The sequence below is a fragment of the Sphaerodactylus townsendi genome, linkage group LG02 (genome assembly GCF_021028975.2).
Source record: "Sphaerodactylus townsendi isolate TG3544 linkage group LG02, MPM_Stown_v2.3, whole genome shotgun sequence".
NCBI lineage: Eukaryota > Metazoa > Chordata > Lepidosauria > Squamata > Sphaerodactylidae > Sphaerodactylus > Sphaerodactylus townsendi.
In genome coordinates, this window is record NC_059426.1 from 118703135 (window position 1) to 118722141 (window position 19007).

Genomic DNA, 19007 nt, shown 5'->3' on the forward strand with positions numbered 1-19007 from the left:
GAAGAAAAGGAGGAGAAAATTTCAAGTTCCATAGATGTGCATTTTCTAGAACTCTTAAGAAGTGCACTCATGTTTTGTGACTTAATAAAACAAACCCATTCAAAACCATTTGCTGAAAAGAAAAATGAATTTTGCACTAATTTTGAAGGGGGGTTTATCATCTTAAAATTATTTTTTCTTCTGTGGTATACAATTGCATGTTTGCACTCTTCTATAACATGGAGTGATAGAATATATCATTTTTTGTGCTTTTTAAAAATAGTATGTAAAGATACAATACTATAGAAACCCTAGAAACCCTATAAAAACTAGCTTTTTAAAAGGAAATGTAAAAGATAATGGGATGTAAAATGTCAGTAATGTAACCAAGTTTTCTGGGTTTGATGAGTAAACTCACACCACTTTAAAAAGCAAAATAGAACTTTATTAGAAAATCTGAAAATATGGTTGAAAACAACAGGATTGAAGCTTGACAGTGATGGTACACAGAAGATAACAAAGCTAACTCACTACACACAGAAGCTACACAGCTTAGTTCTTGAACTGTGGGTTACAAAGCTTAAGCAAAGTTCTCTCATTCAACAGCAAGGGGTGGTGGTGGTAAAAAGGGAAAACCTAGCTGTTACATGATGACTCTTTATTAAAATCACTGGCCATAGTCTTACGACCCCTTTCAAGCCAATCCTGAAACTGCCCTGACCAGACCTTCAAGACTTGGAGCAAGTTGCCCCCTGCCAACAAGTAGTTCACCATCTCGTCTAGGATGGATGTTCTTAAAATTAGCCTGGAAAGGTGTCCTTGACAGAGAGATAACAGTTACCAAACACCCTGCACCTGGTTGAACTTACAGCTAGTTAGGCCCAGAAAATTTTCTTGAGATGGATACTTTCTTGATGAGGGGTTTTTTGCGGAACCAGTGTTAAAGGGGGGAAGGGTAAACCCCCCCCCCCCAATCTACACACGTCCAGGAAGCAAACAGTCAGACAACCTTATTGGAATAAAATTTGGCCACAACTTTTTTGGTTACAATAGCTGTCAGAACCTTGGCATAGCATGCAGTAACAGACCCAGTTATTGGGCGACTATCAGTTAATACACCCCTCCGCCCTGGATCAGCCAGCCTACTGGGTAAAGGGAGAGATCACTTGGGATGTCATGTTGATTAAATCCACATGATCTCTAGCCACTGCGTGGTTTCCCCTTCCACTCTCATGGAAGTCCCATGACAGTCCCTAAGCTAGGCATGTCTCCAAGCACTCACCCAGAATCCCTTAAGGGGATCCACGAAGATGAGGTAAAGGGGCATGCAGGCCACTTCCCCCACCCCAAATAAGTCTGGCTCCATGCTGATACCACCAGCACAGTTGGGACAAGAAAACATTGCAGAGAAAAACGTGCCACTTGACACAACACACCATTGAAACACACAAGCCAAGGGAGTACTAGTGTGGGAAAAACTGACTGAGGCCTTGGCAGAGTGGTGGCTGCTTAGGAGCAAGTGGGGGCCTAAGTCCTACCCCAGGAGGTCTCCAGTCCTGGCCCAGCCTCCACCCAGGCCTGGGCAGAGCCCAAATGGCCAGCTGGGGGAAGGGAGGTTACCCAGCCTGCAGGAAGAAGCTCGGGTGGCTGGAAGGCTAAAGCAGACCATGCCTGTGTTGTGGCCTTCCTAGCGCTTAGGCCACTGCATGGGCCAAAGTCCTCTTTCCTGGAGGGTCTCTTTCCCCTTCTCCCCCTCCCCATGGGGTGACAAATTAGGGCCCAAGTAAGTCTGGGCCCTTTGTTTTCTGTTTTTTCTTACTTAAAGCACACAGGTATACTTTCTTTGGGGCATGTGCACATTTTAAGAGAGAAATGCTTATCTAGTATAGGTGATCAGTAAATATATTCAAATGGTATTGTGGAAGAGCATGTTCTGTGCATGTGGGGGTACACTTCTACATTTATAGTACTTAGTTTACCCATGTTCAAGGATCAAGTGGGCAAACTTCAGTGCAAACATAAGCTCTCTAAGCAGGAATTTAGTTTGCTTTATCCTTGGTTTAACACCTCTAACTGAAACTAATAATGGCATTGTTATTAACTGAACTAGTGTCTCTCCCCCTCCTCCTCAGGATTGAATCTTTGGAAGAAGAAATTATTTCAAAGAATGTCAAGTTATTAGTCATAGATTCTGTTGCTTCAGTTGTCAGAAAAGAGTTTGATACAAAACTTCATGGCAATTTGCTGGAAAGAAGCAATTTATTGGCTAGAGAAGCATCAATATTGAAGTACTTGGCTGAAGAATTTTCAATACCAGTAAGTTTTCTTTCTTCTACTTGTGTATGATCTCTAACGTGAAGTTCTTATGTCAGAAAATCAGACATTTAAAAATGGTAAGGAGGGATGGCAACTTTCTAATGGCTACAAGTGACTTGTAAATATATAATCTTGTATATGAAAAACATCAGTGTGTTTCCAAACTATCAGAATAATTTACATTCATGTCTGATCTTTACAAGTCTTTTCATACCATTTCATACCATTTTCTGGGTATTTTTAATTTGACAGAACTTTCCTAATAGAATTTACTTTTCAATTACTGTCAATTATGAAATGGGAAGTATTTTATTACTTTGATCTTTACAGAAAACTCACTTTTTTGAGATTTAGTGTCATTCTCCATGATCCTGTTATACTACTTTGGCTAACCTTTTCATTGGTTCGAAAAAACCAATGGTGGAATGTTCATCTGGAGCAAATATTGATGCTGTTCTTTGGCAGACTCAGTTGTACAGTTTGTTCTGGAAGAAGTGAATATCTCTGTTATTTCATTGTAGTTGATTAAAAAGGTAAATTTTAGCTGGTAGGGAGGCTGCAGAAATGTGGTGTTGCTAAAGAATGTGAAAATGAAATGCTGAGGTGTGTGAAACTTCTAAAGCTTTTCAGTGATACTGAATGAATGGAAAATATAAGTTTTTATTAATGTGTCCTTTTGGTTCTGTGGATACATGAGCAGATAACTTTAAAGAAGGTTAACCTGTTGTTGATAAATTCTCAGTAAATAAGAATGTGTAGACATTTTGGGTTATTATTCCTGGTTTATGTATACCTTGTTGAGCACAGGTAGAAACAGAGTTAAGAAATTTAAATTAAACTATCATTAACATTCCCCTTGGAGAGGTCTAGAAATTGCATTTATGTTTTGCTTTAAATTTGCATCCAGATATGATGAAACAGTGCTAGTGATGAAACAGGGGAAGAAGATGTTATGATTTAGCAGAACAGAATGTTGTTTCCATCTAACTTGCCTGAGTGAAGCAGCTGTTCCTCCAGTCAGTAGCAGCTGCTAAAATTTCTGCTTCAGATATCTTAGTTTTTTTAATGCTGTGGCCTTGAGTTTGATAGCTTTACTTTAGTGCCAGTTTTTGAACCAGTTCCCCTGTAAATCTCATATTTGTAGTGTTGGAGTTCACAGGCTAATCTAGTTCCCTAGATAAGCCTCCACAGCTCAAGTGGCAGAGCGGGGAATCAAACCCGGTTCTCCAGATTAGAGTGCACCTGCTCTTAGCCACTACGCCACTGCTGCTTGGAAGCAGGAGCGAGAGACAGCACAGAACCAACAGGTCAGTGGCAGCTGCCATCAACGCAACTTTGTTTTAAATCTGCACACTTAATCAGATCTTCAGTGGTCAATCAGGAGCTGTGCTTGGCAAAAGCTCTACTTGGCCTACCCACTTGCTGAAAAAAAATGGTGGGCACCAGGAAAGGTTTCCGTGGGGCACCATGTTGGGGATCCCTGGCCTAATAGTTTGGTTTAATGTTAGTTAATGGACTAGCACTAACATGAACTGCTGGAAACAGAGTTGGAGTACTTTGAATGACACTTCAACAGCATATGCTAGCTTAACTGATTTTTTAATCAATTCATGCTGTTCATAAAAAATAAAGAGTATAAAATTAATTTTATTTTTTACTATGAATGGTTGCTCTACGAATTATAGCTGATTTACTGAACAGAGATTATTAACCATTTTGTGCTCTTCCCGCACAGTACTTAAGGGCCCAGAAACATGTGAATTCCAGTTTTTGAAGAGAAAGCTTCAAGGAAAAAAACCGACTCCAATATTGTATTATGAATGCTCACTACAAAAACATTTGCTGTTCCATGCTTAATGTAAAGAAATTCCTTGCAATTTAGAATACCTGACTAATTTTCCTACCTTTTGGAGGGAAGAACAATCTCTGACTAAACAGTTTGTTTTAAAAACAGAATTTTAAACTGGCTTAATAATCTAGAGCAGATAAAGAATAGGCACCTACTCATAAAACTAGGTTATTATGTAGTGAAATCTGAAAAGAGATCACTAACTTAGAGCTACAATAATGGTTAGCTTAGTTCTTTGTTTCTGATATAGATAATTACTGGAAGACTTTTGAAACAGTTGAAATTTTAGGGTGAGATTTTGGATTTTCTAAATTCTAAGTTAATCCTTTCTTCTCTCCCCTGCTATATGAGGGACATACACTCTAAGCAGTGTTGCCGAAACATCTGATTAAATGCGAATGGTAATAAATTTGGAGTTAGAATGGGAACAGTTCTAACGATTTCAGAAGTTGTACATATGCCTTCAACTCAGCCTTTTACTGAGTTAGACCATTGTTCCATAATGGTCGTTATTGTCTACTTGGACTGAGTAGCGTTCCAGGCTCTCAGACATCTTTCATATCATGTATTACCTATTCTTTTAATACTGAAGAATGAATGTGCAATCCTCTGCATCAAAACACTGAACCATGGGCCATTCCATGCTGATATCATTTCAACTCACCATTCTAGAGCAAACCTGTTGATGCACTCAGCATTAACATTATTGTATAGTTGTTGTTCCTTACAATGTAGCCCAGAATTTACCTTCTGGTGTCTTTCATGTCCAAGTGTGTCTCAATTCCTAAGGAAAAAGATTGATTCAATTTTTAATAAATGGGAAACAGCCAGTCAGCATGATACTTTTTATTGGGCACCAGAGGCATAGCTACTAGGGGGCTGGGAGGTGCACAAAAGTGATGCTGTTTAGGGGTGGATTCCAGCATCACAGTGGCCGCCCATGGGGGTGGGGGGCACAAAACTCAGATTTTTGTACCGGGTTCCATTTTCCCTAGCTACACCTCTGTTGAGCACCCCCAAAAGTGCTAATTGATCAAATTACAATTGTACTTTTCTGTTTGTGGCAGACATGAAGAATTTCTCAGGGCAGTTGGATTTTGATTTTTGATTTGACATAAGCGGTCTCTTCTGTTCATAAATCCCACATTTGTAAATGGCTAAAGCAGTTGCATTTTGACATCTGTGAACATTTCCTATCCTGGCATCAGAATGATCAATGGAAATAAACCATGGCCGTTTCCGCACGGCCCTTTAATGGCGCCCTGGGGACGGGATAAACGCCTTCCCCAGGGAGCCATTCGCACAGGCGGCGCTGCTGCTAAGCAGCAGCGCCAACCACAACGTCGCTCCCCTTCCCCAGAGGCGGCGTCGAGTTTACGTGAAAACAACAACAACCCTTTAAAGGATTTGTTTTCCCCTAACTTAACGTGTTCAGCCTGGCATAAAAGCGAACAGCAATCACCGCTGGGGCTCTGCTGTTTCCTCCCGATCCCTCACTGTGTCCCGTGTCGTTCGGCCTGCTGGTCGATGAAGCCATACGCTGTCATCCTCCGACCCCTGGAGGTCGGAGGGGCAGCGTATGGGCTTCACGGCAACCAGGCCGACGACGGGACAATTGCTGGACATCAGAGACTGACTCCCCATCGCGAGTCGCATGCTGCTTCCGTCTGCCCGACGCCTCTCGGAGGTCAGCCTCAAGATGCTTGCATGTGAGCGGCCCTTTCCGCCTCCGCGCCCGGCAGAATTCTTGCTGGCGTGGAAGCCTCTCGGACGGCCCGATCTTGAAACAGCCCATGCTTCAAGTTCTTTCATAGTATTACTGCATTATTCTATCTAGTTTTCAAGTTGCGGCATTCACGTTCCTTTTCTGCTTTCTTATCAGATTACATGCTTTATTCTTGTACACTTCCATAATGTCTGTGGCATTTGAACTACAGGTATGAGTTTCTTCTAAAAGTCCCGCTCTCATGTTCCCACTGGTAGAGGTGAGGTGGGTGGTAACCAGAGACGGGGCTTTTTCAGTGAGAGTATTTTGAACATTCTCCATGCTAAAGTTGGCCTGTTTCCCACTTTACTGTATTTCAAGAATCAGACCAAAGCATTTGTCTTTACCCTAGTGTTTAATTACAGAGTTCTTTTTTAGTTGTGTTTTTGCTTCTGAAAGCTGATTTTGTCGTTTTTATTCTCCTAGCAGGCTTTTGACTTGTTTTATGGCTGTTTTTAAACAAGTGTGCAGTATTTATGATTTTATTGTGTTGAAATATAAACTTTAAAGACATTTACAGACAATTTGATGCCATTTTCCCATTTTGGGGGGAAAAACAAATTTTGGTGAAAATTGAAATTTATGCAATACTTACTTTCCCATCGAATTAACAGCCCAATCCATAGAGCTCTGGCAGCCCACCTCCCAGTCGGCTCTCCCTACTGGTTTAGGTGCAACCTATACCAATGGGGTGGGCAAATGCACTGGCATGGCCCAGTGCCAGTTCTAAGAGCTCATTCCCTCTGCCCTACCAGACTGGGATGTTAAACTACTTTTACTGATTTAATAACATAAAACATATCATTTATTATTTAGCTAGCATATAAAATCATATTAGTTCTCATTCATGGAATTAAAAAATATATGTGTCTTTAAAATTGCAGATATACTCAATACACGGGAGAGTGTTCAGTGTGCTGCATCCTGTACTACCTTAGTGCAGGTATCTTTATTTTTGCCATCTGAGAGGTTGGAAAAAAATAAAAGTTGAAGGTAGAAAACAAGAAAACAAGGTTAGATAACCAGATAACCACAGTAGGTAGATCTAGCAGCATTTTGGGATATCCAGTTAGACCTTCTGAGTTCTAACACTGAAATCTTAAATAGTGTATTATCATTGAACTTATAGCATATTGATTGTTATCAATTAGTGCAATTTTATGCCATTCATTTTGAATAAAACCTTGTCTTTCATTTCATTCATTCCAGAAGGGAGGATTTTTTTCAATATTCCCTCAAATTTATGATTTTTCCATTGGAAAATTGTGAAAGTCTGAGGACTTTTTCAGGCTATACACTGGAAATGAATGAAATGCTTTTTAAAAACAAGACTTCTCTCTCTAAAACATATGTTTGATATTTTTTTCAATATCTCTCAAATTTTGCATTGGAAAACCTTTACTATTTTTGTTTCCCTGTTGTGTGAAGAATTCATCAGCAAAAATGTACTACAGTGGCCTGAATTGTATGTCTGTCAACCTATGAAGAACTTGTCATGCAGTGTTAACAGGCCTCTTTTACTGGAAGTGATTGCAACGAGTGGGTGGGGCTGTACAAACAGACAACTATCAATTATGACTTGCTCACTACTGCTATTTGACATTTATTTCACCATAGGCAAGTTGGGTAATGCTGAAACAACAGCTGAATGTTGCACTTTCTACCTTGTATTATCATAATTTTCCCCTTCTCTTTGGGCTACATACTTGTGTAAATGAGAGTCTCCTAAATCAACCACAACTTTTGTGCATGGAAACTGCAGAAGGTACCAAATATTAGTTTACTGTTCAAGTTATACATTGCTCACAAGAATAGATCCATGAGAGTAAGAGGAAACTGTGTGTGTGTATTGGCCTGGAGTCTCATAGAAGATCTAAAGATGCTCAGGTCTGAACAGAATGGAATAGTTATTATTTTAATGTGAAGGCTGGAGTCTTGTTGCCTTGTATATGATATGTAGACAGTGGAACTTCCTCTTCTAATTCATGGTCCCAGATATAGCTATACTTTTTTCTTAGTACAGATACTGAATTGAAGCGTAGACACAGTAGATGGCGCTTTAGTTCTGATAGCCAAGATGAAATAGAGTAGAAACTGTATAATTTCTGAAGTATTTTTAAAATAAAGGTAATATTTTATCAGTAAAGCAGTTTGAAAGTTTATGCTGCTGATAAGATAAGCAGTTGAATTTTTTTCCCTTAAACAAACAGATCTCAGAGGCACTGTGTTTATGCTCCATTAGTTTCTTGACATGTAAGACGCAATCAGTTGGAATCATAAATGCATTGGTGCACTGTATCTGTTTTTCTACTTTTAACTGTTGCCAGTCTTCTGCTGTATTGTTATAATCTGTTCTTCCAATCAGTTGCTCTGATATTCATTTATTGCTTCATTTCCTTGTCTTTGTAGCTGTCTTGCTTAATAGTTGTCATACTTGCTTGAATATGCAGTTCTCAGAACTGCAGAACGTTATGGACTGGATTGATAACTAATCCACTGTAAAGTTTGTCTTTTTCTTATAACAGGTTCTATTGACTGTGAAAACATCAGTGAAAATAGATTAGTTTAACTTACAGTGAACAAAGAAATGTTGATTTTCTAAAGCATTTTTACGGTTGTTCAATGACATTTTCCATGCATGTTGGTATCTTGGCATTTTTCAGTCCTTTTTTACAATGCATGATGAGTATCACTACAGTGCTAGACTTTGGAAACTAAATTTTAGAGGCTCTTCGTTTTCAACTTTGTTGCTTATTTGCTCCAATTCTTCATTAAGCTATTTAGTTTTAGTGCCATTTGTAGCTCATTGATGAAAATGTCCACTCAAACCTGACAGTTAAAAAGGGATAGAGAACTGGGATGTGTGAGACCAGATAGTATCTTTCTGGAAAATTCATGAAGGGAAGCTAAGACCCAGACAGATGGACAGACTAAGGAATTAAATTCCATTGGAACAGAGGGAATAGGGTCCATTTTGGCTAATTTTAACTGGGGATAGCTTACAGGACGGAGCTCTCTTATTGGATTTCATCTTGGATGGTGGCCATTGCCCTGTGGAGGAAACAAAGGGCAGGCAGCCAGGCAAGGACTCTAAGGAAATCAAAAACTTTTAGAACACTGAAACATTTAAGTGTAAAGAGCCTGCCTTGGAATAAGATCAGGGCATACGTAGGGCTAAGGAACAAAGGACTGCTTATTAGCACCACTTCTTTGTATTCCTTGCTTGATCCATTGCTGTAAAGGGTATATGTATGAGCTTTTATTTTTGTGTGTTTTAAATGCTGGTAGTTGCTTTCCATAGAACATAGACTTCCACCATTCAGACATACTGTCTAAGCCACCAGGGGAAGAAAGATGGTTAATTCCTAGATTCCACTTTCCCTGGGATTTTGCAAGTGTGGTAAGCCGCCATTCCTTTGGTAACCTGTCATTGGATAGTGGGAGATGTGAGCACTATTTGGAATCTTTAAAACTGCAACATAGATGAAGAGTCCTGGCTCTCTTCTAATCTGGAGAACCAAGTTTGATTCCCCGCTCTGCCGCTTGAGCTATGGAGGCTTATCTGGGGGATTCAGATTAGCCTGTGCACTCCCACACATGCCAGCTGGGGGACCTTGGGCTAGTCACAGCTTCTCGGAGCTCTCTCAGCCCCGCCCACCTCACAGGGTGTTTGTTGTGGGGAAGAACCAAGAGAAGTTAATCACCCTTTGAGTCTCCTACAGGAGAGAAAGGGGGGATATAAATCCAAACACTTCTTCTTCTTCTTGACAGGAATTTCTGAAAAGTGACCAGCTAGAGATAGCATATCAAAGGAGAAGTGAAAGACAATTTTTGTGAGAGTGAGCAGACTAGGGAGGGTAGTGTGTTGCCAGGTGGAGTTTCAGTGGGCCAACTGAGTGTCTCAATGCCTGTAAATGCCAAAGTGGGACTCAAGGATCATTGGGGCCATTCTGTGATAGAAGGCTTTTTTGGTATATGTTCTTGATGTTATTTCAGTATGGGCACCTTTTAAATAGCCTATTATTTCCACATCTGAGCATGTTTGGAATTTTGAAAGTAAATTTCTTTGTGAGACCCTGAGGTTCTTTACTATTTTTTGATGGAGTAATTGAGAAGAACTAGTGCACCTCATCTCCATTTCCCCCTTTGATCTAATTTCTCTTAATTAAAAATTTAGGTCTGCATCAACATCCTTTCACACTTCTATATAAACTCACTTCAAAGGATAAGAGAAATTCTTGCCTATACTTTCAGTGTTTTTCTTCAAGCAGTTTTGGATTCTGGCTTTCATTTGATGATATATTCACACAAACACACTGTCCTGTCCTTTTAAACCTTCAGTCAGCAGTTGGAGTACTCCGACTTTCTGCCTGTTTCCTCCATTTTTGCATTTTAAATACTTTTGGTATTTATTTATTTTTATTCTCCTTCATTTGTATCTTGCTTTTCTCCTGAGGAGGGACTCAAAGCTGCTTATACCATTCTCCTCTTTTTCATTTTATCCTCACAACATCCCTGAGAGGTAAGTTAAGATGAGATTGTGTAACTGGCTCAAGTTCACCCAGCAAATTTCCATGATGGTGGGCATTTGAACCTGAATTGTTCAAATCCTAGTCCAGTTCTCTAGCCACTAAACAGCACCTTTTTGGCTGCCTACCCCTTACTTGTTAGTTAACTTCAGTAGTTAAAGACCTTCTCTCATTTAAACTTTGTGCTAGGAAAGACTTTGCTTAGTAATGTTTTGTTGGTTGCATACTGTTAAAGGTGCAGAAGCAGAACCTACGCAATAAAGAATCTCTAGTTCATTGTTGTGACTTCAGTGCAGGCACAGACCAGCTGCAGAGAACTGTTCCATCTTCCCCCACCCAAGCCTCACCTTTCCACTGATCTCCACCTTCCCCCTATTCTCATATTCCCTCCTATCCCAAGCCACACTTTTCCAATATCTCCTACCTCCAGGCCCCAGACCCAGAACCAGCTAAGTGGCAAACATTGCACTAGGAGCAAGGGAGGGGGCTACAGCCCCAGTAAAACCCATTATAAAGGGAGATGCTTCATCTTCCACTCTTTGCTAGGGTCCATTGCATCTCCCCCGCAAAGGGCTTTGTTGCTAGTCCTGGATAAAAGCGATCAATGAATTTAACTTCCATGAAGATAAGTGGTCAAATACATGTCCACAGAATAATGCTAGAGGGAAGTCTACAACTGTACAAATATATTGTTGGGGCCAGTTCACATAGTTTTTCCCACAGAATGTTCTTGTTGCAATTTGTGTTACCAAGGTACTCTGTGAATGAAGAATATATGTAATTACAGTAATCCTGAAAAAGTGTGATTATAGAACCAGTTGGAAGAGTATATGTCAGTACTGGTGGTTTATACAGCATTTTCTTAAGCAAATGTGGGTTCATATATACGTGAGGATGATTGCCTAGAGAAATTTTTGACAGTGAAAATTACTGTACTAATCAGCAAAAGTGATTTCTAACTTTTGTATAGCTCTATGGCATAGCTCTATGGCATGCTGGCAGGGGATGATGGGAACTGTAGTCCATAACATCTGGAGGGCCGCAAGTTTGACACCTATGCTCTATGGTCATCGTTGTCATGATAAAACAAAGCAGTTAGCTCATGAGGTACCAGCTGAGATGTAAACTTAATGTGTGCAGAAGCTTTTGCTGGGGAAACTTACTTTTTGATCTAATTTATCCTCCTGATGCTTTCATGCAGAAATGAAGCCTCATTACTTAGTTGTATAACATCTGTACAATTTTCCATGATCTAGGGCAACAAATATACAGTGCACAGGAAAGCCAGTTTAGAAAATGTGTTTTGGGAGGAAAAGCTCTTATTCATCAGAAGTGAGATCACTAGCATTTGTCAGAAGAAGCTTGACAGTAAATTGTGTCAAATTGAATTTATTTGTATTAGAAAAGCTGAAATAGAAATGAGACCTCAGGTGTTTGCGTTAAGGTCATCCCTTTTAGCTTTGTAGTAAGATATAGTTATTTGTTGGGGATTTAAATAAATAAATACCTGTCAGTGTTAAATAAAAGGCTGAAAAAGAAAAGGGCTTACCACAATATCCTGAACAGCTGATGAACAAGTTAAAACACCATCGGTTGGCTTTGAACGCCAAGCTTTAAAATGATCATTTTTGATGACGTTATGGAAAGGAAGTGAAGGGGACCTAAGTGTGATCAAATAGTTGGATTTCTTAGTGATTAGAGAGAGTAAAATGAAACAAATTGGATTGATATTAAAAAGTAAACACTAAACATATGTGCTGCTTGTGGTCACCAAATTCAAGTCTCTCTATATTGTGAAAATTATTAAGGAATTGTTCTGCTGCTTTCATTCTAGATCAGGGGTAGGGAACCTGCGGCTCTCCAGATGTTCAGGAACTACCAGCATGGCCAATTGGCCATGCTGACAGAGGCTGATGGGAATTGTAGTTCCTGAACATCTGGAGAGCCGCAGGTTCCCTACCCCTGTTCTAGATAGTATGAAACATATTTCAGTGGATCTTGGGATATCTCCCTAGTGAGAATATTCCTCCCAAGTGAGAATATTCCTCTAATCCAGGGGTAGGGAACCTTTAACACTCAAAGAGCCATTTGGACCCGTTTTCCACAAGAAAAGAAAACACTTGGAGCCGCAAATAATTTTTGACATTTAAAATAAAGATAACACTGTATATATTGGGGTTTTTTTACCTTTTACTCCGCTCATTCTGAGAAGTGCATGGATGCATCCGCCCTGCTGCCTGCAGGGGGGGCAAGGATGGGGCCAGCAGCTCAGCCTCGCCGGCCGCCAGGAAAGCACCCGCCCCACTCAAACGGGGCGGGCGAGAGGGGAAGCCCGTGGTGCAGCCTAGCCGGCCGCGGGCAATTGGTGCGCCCGCCCTGCTGCCTGCAGGGCGGGCAAGGATGAAGCCGGCGGCTCAGCCTTGCCAGCCGCCGGGAAAGTGCCCGCCCCACCGGCGGCTTGGCTCGTGGAGCCGCAGTGCAAGGGCAGAAGAGCCGCAAGTTCCCTACCCCTGCTCTAATCTGTTCAGTTGTCTTTTAGTTCGATTAGATTTTGATTATTATTACAATATTTTATTCTGCTGATCTTGAACATAACATTGGAAATATGGTCTGCTAAAAAGAAATTCCCTTTTACCCAATTTGGTAAAGATAACATGTAACATCAAAACTGAGAAGAGGTAGAAAGAGGCATGTGACACATGGATTTGAGTGTTAAATTAACTGTGTCCACTAACAGCATCAAAAATAGCTATTCAATGTATAAATGAAGCCATTCTGTGTAATGAAAAAGTGCAAAAATTGCTGTTGAAACTGGATTGTTCATTTCATTTCCCATATTCTGTGCAGTCCCACCTTGAGCAGTCCCTCCTTGAGCATGGAGAGTTTATTAACCATGTCTTTATGAGGGAGGGGGGTGGGCACCATGCTTATAAGCAAGTCCTCCGGTCTCCTCCCAAAATCTCCTCAAAATATCTACTACCAGTAGGAAAGCATACATCTACTAGGAAAGTATCCAGTCTCCTCCGAAAATCTCCTCTCAAAATACCTACTAGGAAAGCATACATGTCTTTAAAGGAGAGTAAGCGGAACCATTCTTAAACCTTTGGCAATATGACATTTGAAAACAGACTTTGTCGTGTGTTAAAATTAAAAAGAATAAAGTATATGAACTTTATTTAATTGGCCAAGAGGGAAAATTATCATTCTTATGTAAACTAATAAATAACAGTTAGATAAACTTTTTCCTTCTGTACCTGCCAATATAGCTTAATTTGTAGCTTGCAAAATAGATTATTTCAAATAAGTAGAATCTTTCTTAATTAAATGAGGTGTAGACAAATGTCAAGTAGGAAATTCTGTGCTGAAAAAATGCTGTAAGGATGACAGCTCCCAAGAAGAGTAGATAGACTATATTTGAGATTCAAGGGAAGATGGATCATAGCCCATCTTCTAGATTGCTGTTTCTTTACTGATACAAATCTTTAATTTGAACATTCCATAAATTTTGGAATTCAAACAAAGTGGTAACTAGTTTACATTTTGGATTCTTTCTTAGACAGAAAGCTGTACAGCTGAAGTAACTTGCAAATGACTAAATTGCAGATTACCTTATCTTTAGTTTGTGCAGTTTATGTTCATTTTCCCAGAATTTCTTGGTATGATTCATTTACCTAGTATCTTGTTTTTTTAAAAAGTTGTTTAAACCTGCATTGCAATACAGTTATGTGTTAATTTCTCAACAGCAGCCTTTCTTAGCATACAAAAGCAAGAATAATTACAAAACAAATATATGCAATAAAAGAAAAAATAACAGATAAAAACACATTTAAAATTTACTAATTTCAAGTATGATATTTGCAACATTTTCACAAAAGAGCACATCAGAGTTGTTCAGGCGATAGGGAATTTTATAACACTCTTGCCACTGAGAACACTGCAGAAAAATGGAATTCATATATTTCATCTGTATCTTATCATATTGGGGGCATACAAACAGAGAATGGTCAAGTAACAGAGAATGGTCAACAGTAACCAAATCACAAGAACAAACACTTTTAGCACGTTCCATATTTTTAAATCTCCCATCCGATGGCAACACATTACATCTTGCAGTAGCCAAAGCTCTCCTCTGGGTGGGATTAATCAAGAGACGAAGATATGCTGCCATAACTCTGTTATGGAAGTTTTTACCCATTAAAAACTCCACACAAGGATGGCTAATAGCAAGCTAGATTTATTATCATGTCTGCAGACATGGAGAGAGCGGCACCATGGTAGCAACTCTCTGAAGTCTGAATCGCAGTGTGGCTCATTTTAAGGCGTTTCTGAACAGACCCTCCTGACCACTTCTGGCCAATCCCGGCTGTCCACTCAGACTCACAATCTTAACCTTTAACATGATTAGCATAATCAGTAAAATACATTTTTAAAAGAATACATAATTTGACTTGGTTACGTATGCATCGTTTGACTTGGTTACGTATGTATCTTCTGTCCAGTAAGCATAATCAGCAAAAAGCCTAACCAGTTGGGTGAACCATCACTATATACTTCAAACCCCTAAGTCAGTGCTTACTGTTGCCCTTTCACTTATAAGCAAGTATCTGCTGGTTCTTGCAAAATAGCAAGCATGGCAGTTCCAGCAGCACTCAGTCACTGATTTCCTGAGTGCAACCGCAAAATGTATTTTCAGCCATAAATATTTCTCAACTGTGGTCTTGCAACAAGCATAAATGTGTAATTTTTATATCAACTCCACGCTCACATGGAATTAATAATGTAGTAGGGGAACAAGTTGTCTTAGCTGCAAGAATCAAGTTATGAAAGTCAAGATCCAAGAGTCTGTTCCTGACTAACCTGCAGGCTTCCACATCTGTAAGCATAAGGAGTGATTCCAAGGGCAAACCAATAGCTTCAACCTTTCTAAGAATCAAAGTATACCATTCCAAAATAAAATGATCTGATAACAGGGAGGGAATGTAGCTATCGGAACCTGCTTTAAGGTGTATATGCAGCCAAAATTTTATGGCCCACTGTGCTAATGTAGCTTGAGGACAAATGTATGTGCGCCCCAAACCAAGTACAAAGTAGGCCGGTGGTGGCGAACCTATGGCACTCCAGATATTTGTGGGCTACAATTCCCATCAGCCCCTGCCAACATGGCCAATTGGCAGGGGTGATGGGAATTGTAGTCCATGAACGTCTGGAGTGCCACAGGTTCGCCACCACGGAAGTAGGCTCTTATAATCCTTCCCAAATGTGACTATGCTAAAGAAGCAGAGGGAAATGTAAGGAATTTGCATGAGGATTATACACAGTATTATACATATACATACTTAAGTAAGGTTTGATATTTGAATGCTGCATTTTAAGTCTTAATTTATTTTTATCCTATTTTATTGTCTGTTTGTTAGTGTTGTACACCGCCCTGAGCCCTCTGGGGGAGGGCGGTATAAAAATGCAATCAATCAATCAATCAATCAATCAATCAATCAATCAATCAATCAATCAATCAATAAATAAGAAAGTAAAGTAAAGTATGACTAAGCATTGACTTGGGCTTCCTATTCCTATTTTAAATAAACAATTAACAAATGGAACATTTGGCCATGTTGAAAATTGTGCTACTTGAATTGCATTCACACATTTCCCCCCAAATTTTTTTTCCTAATAGATGTGCAGCCTGTAGGCCAAACTGGTTTCAGGTTAGCGAGTAAACTTCTGCATCAGCTATCTGGACAATAAACCCAACTCACGTATTTATATTGCCACTTGATAATGCAAGTGGTAGGAGGGCTAACTTTTCACTGACACACAGTTTCAACCAGGGGTGTAACGAGGCAGCCCTGGGCAAACTGTAGCCCTGGGCAAAACCTGAGTTGGATGCCCCCCGCCCTCCCATGGGCAGCCACTCCACCACGACCAAATCTTTTTGCACCAGGACATTTGTGCCTGCAGGGGGTGCATTATTAGACATATCAGCACCAGAATTTCAGCATATCACCAGGTGACTGTCCTTATGCTACGCCCCCAGTTTGGTGAGGTTTGGTTCAAGGAGTCCAAAGTTATGGACTCCCAAAGGGGGTGCCCCATCCCCCATTGTTTCCAATGGGAGCTAATAGGAGATGGGGGCTACAGTTTTGAGGGTCCATAACTTTGGCCCCCCTGAACCAAACTTCACCAAACCTGGGGGGTATCATCAGGGCAGTCTCCTGAAGAGACCCTGAAAGTTTTGAGACTGTGCCTTCAGGAATGTGCCCCCCCAGCCTGCAACTCCCATTGACAGCATTGCAGAAAACTCAATGCAGAACAAAGATTCTTGGGCAAATTTCAGGATGTTCTTGCAGGGAGGGCAATCTTGGACGTATCAGCACCAAAATGTCAGGGCATCATCTGGAAACTGTCCTGATGGGACCCCCCATGTTTGGTGCAGTTTGGTTTAGGACAGGGGTAGGGAACCTTTAATACTCAAAGAGCCATTTGGACCCATTTTCCACGGAAAAGAAAACTCATGGAGCCACAAATACTTTTTGGCATTTAAAATGAAGAAAACACTGAGTATTTTGGTTTTTTACCTTTATGCACGCTTTGTATAAAGGGCAACTCTCCTCTTTCCTCAACTTCTCCCTTCTCGTCAGGGTCCGCTTCAAACCCTCTGATTGTGATCTTTTCCCATTCTGTTTCCTCCTTTCCCCCTTGTTCTGTCTCTAATATTTCTACCCAGCTTTCAGTTATCTTTTCAGCTCCCCCCCCCTTCTCTACTACATTCAACCTCCTTCCCTGTTATTCCTCCCCTCTCTGGGGCTTTTCCACAGATCTACCCCTCTCTCTCTTGTTTCTCTCTCCTCCTCTCTCCTAGTCACCCACGCTCTCCTTTCCACCCTCCACTTTCCCCAGCTTCTACCTTCTCCTCGGAACCTCGTTCGGCCGCCCCACGCCGCCTTAAATCCTGCCCCAGTGCCTGCTGGGGCATTTCTCCCCTCGTCCTGCAACGAGGCCGGGCCGGAGAGGTGTTGCCGTGGTGACATTTGGAATTTAACTGAAATCACACTTCAGTCCCAGTCCATTTCTGTACCTCCTCTATAAATTAGCATTTTTAAAAGTACTTTCAGCCTGCTGGGATGGATCATTCTACTAATATGGGTAACACCATGGACTCCAATAATTAGTGTAAATTGCCTTTGAATAATACAGAGCTGGGAACAACTTTTCAAGCTTAATGCCCCTTGCAAGTACATGATGAAGAGTCCTTAATGGGCCTTGGAAAAACAACTAATACCTATAGACCCGTCAAGTCTGGGGAGGAGCCTCCGGGCAGCCCCGGACACCCACGCTCCCGCATGAACGGGGAGCGTACAGCCAGCCTGAGCCGGGCGCTGCTTTTTTCTCAGGATTCTACCCTGAGGGGAGGGGAGAAAATAGCAGCGCCCGGCTCAGGCCGGGATGCTGGCTGCACGCTCCCCGTTCATGCGGGAGCGTGGGTGTCCGGGGCTGCCCGGAGGCTCCTCCCCAGACTTGACGGGGCGGGCGCCAGCGCAGCTGCGCGCCCCAGCAGCGGCAGGCCTCGGTCTGGCCACACAGCCCCGAGCCCCAGCGGCGGCGGCAATGTGCCCAGCCCCGGCCTGAGGGACAACGGGCAGAGGCCTGCGGGGGCAGGCCGCCGAGCGACTCACGGCGGCAACACCTCTCCCCGGCCCGGCCTCGTTGCAGGACGAGGGGAGAAGCGCCCCAGAAGGCACTGGGGCAGGATTTAAGGCGGGGTGGGGCGGCCGAGGCTCCGAGGAGAAGGAAGAAGCTGGGGAAAGTGGAGGGTGGAAAGGAGAGCGTGGGTGACTAGGAGAGAGGAGGAGAGAGAAACAAGAGAGAGAGGGGTAGATCTGTGGAAAAGCCCCAGAGAGGGGAGGAAGGGGCCATGCCAGGAGCCGCACCACAAGCGGGAAAGAGCCGTTTGCGGCTCACGAGCCGTGGGTTCCCGACCCTTGGTTTAGGAGGTCCAAAGTTATGGACCCTCAAAGGGGGTACCCCATCCCACATTCTTTGCTAAGGAGAAGGGGGATACCCTTTTGAGGGTCCATAACTTTGGACCCCCTGAACCAAACTGCACCAAACCTTGGGGGTGCCATCATGACAGTCTCCAGATGATACCCTGAAATTTTGGTGATGATGCATCCAAGAATGCCCTCCCTGCAAGAACATCCCGAAATTTGCCCAAGAATCCTTGTTCTGCATTGAGTTTTCTGCATTGCTGTCAATGGGGGTTGCAGGCTGGGGGGGGGCAAATTTCTGAATGCACAGTTTCAAAACTTTCAGGGTCTCATCAGGAGACTGCCCTAATGATACCCCCCAAGTTTGGTACAGTTTGGTTCAGGGGGGGCAAAGTTATAAACCCTCAAAACTGTAGCCCTCATCTCCTATTAGCTCCCTTTGGAAACAATGGGGGATAGGGGCACCCCCTTTGGGAGTCCATAACTTTGGACTCCCTGAACCAAACCTCACCAAACGTGGGGGGTAGTGTAAGGACAGTCTCCTGATGATACGCTGAAATTTTGGTGCCGCTAGCCTAAAAACT

General features: G+C 41.8%; 1 protein-coding gene across 10 annotated transcripts in view; it reads left to right on the plus strand.

The window, feature by feature from the left end:
• RAD51B (RAD51 paralog B) overlaps positions 1-19007 on the plus strand; it is a 401339-nt gene that overhangs the window by 11560 nt on the left and 370772 nt on the right. For all 10 annotated transcript variants that reach the window (XR_007243566.1, XR_007243567.1, XM_048485427.1 and 7 more), the window contains exon 7: positions 2112-2295. Coding sequence is in view for 8 of the 10 variants with exons in the window: in XM_048485427.1 (XP_048341384.1) it covers positions 2112-2295 (184 nt within the window). In the remaining 2 variants the exon portion in view is untranslated. The remainder of the gene's footprint in view (positions 1-2111; positions 2296-19007) is intronic.